We start from the raw sequence: 6,394 nt of genomic DNA, 5'->3' as shown, positions 1-6,394 counted from the left end.
AAGGGAATCAGGTCTCCCCTGTGAAAGGCAACAGTTCTACACTGAACCACACTGCCACCAGAGCGATAGCATAGGCACTTAAAAATAGATTGTGTAAACTTATGAATGTAGTCTTTTTCCCAGACTATTTCTTTTTAAGTACCTAAATTTATTTTAATCATTCTTTTACAAGAAAGATTTCATACCTTCATCTTCCCAAATCTCTCTCCCCCAAACCCTTTCTTCGTCATCATACTCATAGGAAATAGAGGACATCAGATGAAAATTATCTCAAATTTCTATCAACAATTTGTAAATCATCTTACTTGTTCACACATCCATCTTCACTTTCTCTCTTATGGCTATGAAAGTAGTTTCCTCTTCCTATTATAGGAAGGTCTCTCTATTTGTGATCTGGAAATCTATTTCTGCCCTCTTAGGGACCTTATTGAATTAGTTATTTCTTCTCTTTCTTGAATCCTCAACTGCTTGAGGCTTCTCATTGATATTCAGACATAATTCTCTGCTATTGAAAATACAAAACAATAAACTCCATGAATTTTTTTCCCTTTCCCTTTCCTGCTATGCCCCTTCACTTGTCCCATTCTAGCCCACTCTAGTCTACTGGTCTAATGTCAACAATGTTGTTCAATTTAAAGGACATTTTCCACTCCAACTTAATTTAATATGTCATCATTTCTTACACAGGTTTCTATTCCCTTTATCTTGAAATAATCTCTTTCCTTGCTTTCTTCGATATATCCTGCAGATTTTCTGTCTTTCAGCTGATCCTTCTTAATGGCCATTTTCAAGTTAAAATCTGATTATTTATCTTCTGGAAGTTTTCTAATTTTCTCCTATTTATTTTCTAATTGTTTTTGCTAAATGAAACCTGACCAAAAAACTGAGCTTTACCCTGTCAGGTAAATCAGTTAGTCACTTATCTTTGTTCTTTCTCAGAAGAGACAGGGACTATCCTTGCTAGAGCATGAGGGATAAATTTCAGCAGCGTTTCTTGGATTAAGGCTTGCGGCCTTTCAGACAGTCTCTGTACTGTTCATCCTTATTCTTAGAAACTTATATTCCTACCTTCTTTGGCTAACTCTGACGTATCTGTCAATTTAGAAATCATTTCCTGGGAAACTTTCCCTGTCTTCTATAACCTTCCCCGGCCCCACAGTTTCCATATTCTTCCTGAGGATTTTATACCATCCTCTGTCACACTCTGTTGGAATTATTTGTGCCATTGTCTCCCTCACCATGATCTTATTTATTCTATAGTATAATGCCTTCACAAACAGCATTTTCTTAATTCTAAGATGCCATCAATCATAAAATCCAGCATTGAGTTAATCTTATTTTTTCCGTGAGGAGAAAAAATACTTACATGCTGAAGTAATTTCATTTCATTGCTAAATTATATTGCGATCTTTTAAATGCCACTTGAGTCCTATGGTTGCCAATTTCTCAACTAAAATATGAACAGATACCTCTTATCTGTGGCTAATTTTGCATAAGAACAAGACTTAACTTTTTGCTTGATAACTGGAAAGTCTCTTATAATTCTTACAGGTTCCTAACAATGTTAAAAGTGGTTTATTAATCAGCAATCTGAAATGGCAATATGAAAGAGCCTTAGCATCTTGGAAATATAATATTTCTTATTGCCTTAAGTTTTTTGACATCTTGGACTTTTTTCACTTCTAACATTTCACGTACATAGTTGTGCGTATGACATTGTTTTCTCAGTTATTTAAAGGAAGTGAAGATATTTTTATAATATATTATAGTGGCTAGCACATGCAAGATAATAAATAAATGTTTAACTTGGTAAATTTAGAATGTAATCTGAAAGAAAAAGAATGATGATGAGGAAGAAACAGCCAAGAAGAAAATAAATACTTGATTAAGAACGATTTAAAAAAGAAACAAAAAACTTACTGCCATCAAGTTGATTCCCTATAAGACAGTAGAACTGCCCCATAGGGTTTCCAAGGCTGTAGATCTTTACAGAAGCAGACTGCCTTGTCATCTTCCTTGGAGTGTCTGGTAGGTTTGAACTGCAAACCTTTTGGTTAGTAGCCTAATGCCTTAAGCACTGTGCCACCAGAATTCCTTATTAAGTATGATAACTATGTAAAATTCTGTTTGTCTATTTTTTTTAAAATACATAAACTATCTAGGAATCATGGAGGGAAAACAAAATGAATTAAATTGTCAGTGTAAACAAGCTACTTTTGTTGCAAATTAGTTCTCATAGCACATTCTTCGGGAGCTCTGGTAGCATAGTGGCTAAGACACTTGCCTGCTAACCAGACGGCTGGCGGTTCAAACCCACCAGCCACTCCTCGGAAGGAAGGTTGGGCAATCCTACTTCCGTAGTGATACTGCCTCGGAAACCCAAGGAGGGGTCGCTATGAGTCGGGGCCGACTCGACGGCACATAACAACAACAACAAGAAGCACATTCTTCCCTTCTCATATCTGTTGACTTTTAATGGCTCAGTTATGTGTATTTTTAAGGCTTTTTATATGTTTGCAGCTTAGCATACTCTGTAGAAAAACAAGTTTTAGCCTATCAGATTTGGTGTGTTTCTTATCAGAATATTTTAGCTTTCTACAAACAGATAACTTCTAATCTTTTGAGACCAAAGAATAATTTAAATTTCTGCTTCAGGATATAATGTTAACTAAAGAAATATTGTAAGACAATGTGTAATGTAGAGGTTTTTTTTTGGAAAGTAGAAGTTATTGTAATTGATTATAATTTACCTTATATATAGACATATAAAGGTGGTATCACAAAATATATAAATATCAAGTAAATGATTTAATAGCATTATTGATTTTCATTAATTATTATTTTACCTGGAACTACTTGGTTGCTGCAATAATTTATTAAATTTTAAATTATTTTAGGAATATTTTGAAAAGAAAAAGTTAAAATCAAAAATGGAGTTACTGGAAGTTTTATCACCTGCTAAAAATTCCACTGTCAGTTTAGACCTTCTAAACCTGTATATAGTAAATCAGATATCATGCAAGAAGAAAACGTCTGGTAAGTCTTTTCAGTAGCCTGTTGTTTTGACACTAATGCAGTCATTGTCACTTTTAGTTTTCTAATAAATTTATAATATTAAAATTTAAAAGATGTGGAAAGTAAAATAATTTTAAAACTTGGTTGCCCCTATAAGTTAGAAGCTAATTTTAACTTAAAATCTTTTGTTGTTTAATAGATTTATTTTTATTTTTAGGTATGTGTATGTGTTAATATATAAAATTAATTTTATAAGATATGTTAAACTTATTAAAATGCAGTTTCATTTATTACATTATTCTGTGTAGGCATATAACACCAAAGTTTAACTCAAGATCAGAGAATAAACATCTTTACTATCTTATTCTATTTACATAGAGAAATTATTCTAAGAAAGAAGCTGAAAGGATTTTTCTTTTATTGATTAGCTTCCTATCTCACAACTTGAATTATTTCTCAGACAGCCTTAGGATATTAACTATAGTAGTCTAATACTTTATAATAAAGTCCATTTTGTCCTGTACTTCAAGCCTTCAAGTAAATAAAATGTTTACTCAAGAGTATATATTTTTTATTTCTCAAAGAGACTTTTATCTGATATTTTAAAGTAAGTCCTAAAATAAGAGCTTGATGAGTGATGGGCGTAAGCGTGACAATGATTGTAAGGACGGCACAGGACTGGACAGCGTTTTGTTCTGCTGTGCATAGGGTCTCTATGAGTCAAAACTGACTTGATGGCACCTAACAACAAAATGAGTGCTTCAGAAATAAGAAAATTCATTAAGGATAGAAATTGATTATAGTATTGTTAATATCTATTATTTTCCTTTCTCTGCCATTTTTGTCTCTCCCTCTATAGATGGCAATTTACACAGAAAATTTGTTGTTGGTAGGTGCTGTCAAGTTGGTTTAGCTATACTTTAGAGTAAATATGTTATTTATAGACTTTGGGAATGAAATTTTTTTGCTATAACTATGTTAGATATATTTACCTTTACTTACTCCCTTGTACTCTCACTTTCTGTTCATTCATTCAACATATGTTCATTGAGTACCTTCCATCTGTTCTGTATTCAGTGCTAGAGATAGATTAGAAGGTACGATTTTATTAGTCATGATTGCACTTTGCAGAAATTAAAAAAAAAAAAAGAATATATTTGCTTACTTTACTTAGGAAAGACACTAGTGCAGTTGGGCCTCAGAGGCAACTTGAATTAGGGTCTTGAATACTATCAGTACTCTTTCTCACCTCAGATGTTAGCTTTATTCTCTCAGACTGTCTTAATCAGAGACTCAAAACATGTCCTCAGGGAACTTTCATTGCTCATCTCTGCTAGTTTTGCCACCAAGAGAGAATTGTTTCTCTGGTTCCAAATTTTAAAATTCCATTGAAAGGATGTTGATTTGACCTACTAGTGCCAGGTACCAGCCGTGGAACAATTACCTATAACTAAAAAAAACAAATTCACTGTTGTCGACTCGACTCATAGGGGACTCCTCTTTGGGTTTCCAAGGTGGATTCTCTAAGGAAGTAGATTGCCCAATCTTCCTTCCAAAGAGTGGCTGGTGGGTTTGAACCAGTCTTCTGGTTAGCAGTCAAATGCTTTAGGCACTATGCCACCAGAGCTCCCTACCTGTAACTAGAGGTATGGTATACTATTATTAGTCACTCTTGGATCAGAGGGCTACTCATAAACCAATTACTTTGTCCAAAGAGGTAGGTTTTTATGAAAAGATAGAAATTACCCACTGTTGTGGTTGTGAGGTGCCATCTACTTGACTCCAACTCACACTGACTCTATGTACAACATAATGAAACACTGCCCAGTCCTGCACCATCCTCACACTCTTTCCTATGTTTGAGCCCAGTGTTGCAGCTAGTGTGTCAATCTATCTCATTGAGGGACTTCCCCTTTCTTGCTGAACCTCTACTTTATGAAGCATGATATTCTTCTTCAGGGAATGGTTCCTTCTGACAACATGACTAAATTGGTGAGCCAAAGTCTGGCCATTCTCACTTCCAAGGAGCATTCTGGCACTTCTTCCAGGACAAATTTTTTCATTCTTCTGGCAGTCCAGGGTATTTTCGATATTTTTTGCCAACACCACAATTTAAAGGCATCAGCTCTTCTTTGGTCTTCCTTATTCATTGCCCATGTGCATATGTGGCAATTGAAAATACCATGTCTTAGTCTGGAAGCTCTGCTGAAACTCATCTACCATGAGTGACCCTGCTGGTATTTGAAATACTGGTGGCATAGCCTCTAGCCTCACAGCAACATGCAAGCCACCATAGCATGACAAACTGATGGACAAATGGTGGAAATTACCCACTAGAACTGTATAGTTGAGATGGGTATAAAAAGCATTTTCCAGGAAAGAAAATTAGGAAAAAGTACTAAACAAACAAAACAATGAATTAATAATTAAATATAATCAAGGGTGTTTATTGCTATAATAGAGAAAATACCTAGTGTCATGGGAATGTATAACATAGCACCCAGTATTGTGTAGAAGTCAAAGAAGTCTTGGAGAAAGGAAGAAAGAAGTAGAACTGAATCAGTAGAGTCCCTTTTATATGGAGAATGTAAAAGTATGAAGAAAAAGGGTTTTAAAAATTATTTGTGATACTTATTGGTACTTCTATGCTTTCTTCTTGTATATATAGAATGTAGGTTTTAGAAAAAGTTCTAAGAAGCACATTATGTCATGAACATGATAGGCTTTTAAAAGATTTTATTATTCTTATTTTTAACTATAACTGATTTTTTTCATTATAGAAACTGTGAGAAAACCAATCCATGTGAACATGAACAGGGACATAAAAATGCCCCTAAGAAAGCATGATGTAGAACTTACAATGTCACCTAACTGTGTTCCATCTAAACTATGCATTGATGATACCGACGACAACAAGTAGGTTTAGCTAGGATTTATATTATTAGGTATTTAGACTAATCATTATCAACACTGTTTTGTTCATTGAAAATGTACAAAAGCTCCAGTTTTTGTTTGGCTTTTAACACTATTATGAAATTAATACCTTAATCAAATAACCTAGTGTTGATACTGTTTTACATGCAGTTTGACTTTCTTCATTATAAAAATTTCTATGTCTAATATTAATATAATTTTTATGCAACTTAGTATTATGATCATGCCATCTATATTTTTAACCTTAATTTTTTTCTTCATATTAGTATACACTATCAGAGACTAGGCAGCAAGGAAGAACTTGGCTCAGTTCAGGTGAGATTATTTATTTATTTATTTATTTATTTATTTATTATTGTGATTTGGGTGAAGATTTACAGAGCAAATTCACTTTCCATACAGCAGTTCACATATACTTTGTCTCATGTCATTGACCACAATTTAC

The 6,394-nt window shown here is 33.8% G+C and overlaps 1 protein-coding gene across 1 annotated transcript in view; it reads left to right on the top strand.

Moving 5' to 3' along the window:
• Positions 1–6,394, top strand: part of CUNH12orf40 (chromosome unknown C12orf40 homolog) — a 99,681-nt gene that overhangs the window by 26,131 nt on the left and 67,156 nt on the right. The window contains exons 3-5 of the mRNA XM_007943184.2: positions 2,898–3,036; positions 5,796–5,931; positions 6,216–6,263. Coding sequence (XP_007941375.2) covers positions 2,898–3,036; positions 5,796–5,931; positions 6,216–6,263 — 323 coding nt within the window. The remainder of the gene's footprint in view (positions 1–2,897; positions 3,037–5,795; positions 5,932–6,215; positions 6,264–6,394) is intronic.

Source organism: Orycteropus afer, unplaced genomic scaffold (assembly GCF_000298275.1).
Source record: "Orycteropus afer afer isolate SDZICR_OR568_19922 unplaced genomic scaffold, OryAfe1.0 scaffold00100, whole genome shotgun sequence".
Classification (NCBI taxonomy): domain Eukaryota; kingdom Metazoa; phylum Chordata; class Mammalia; order Tubulidentata; family Orycteropodidae; genus Orycteropus; species Orycteropus afer.
The sequence above is the reverse complement of the archived record's forward strand: the minus strand, read 5'-3'. Positions and strand labels throughout refer to the sequence as shown.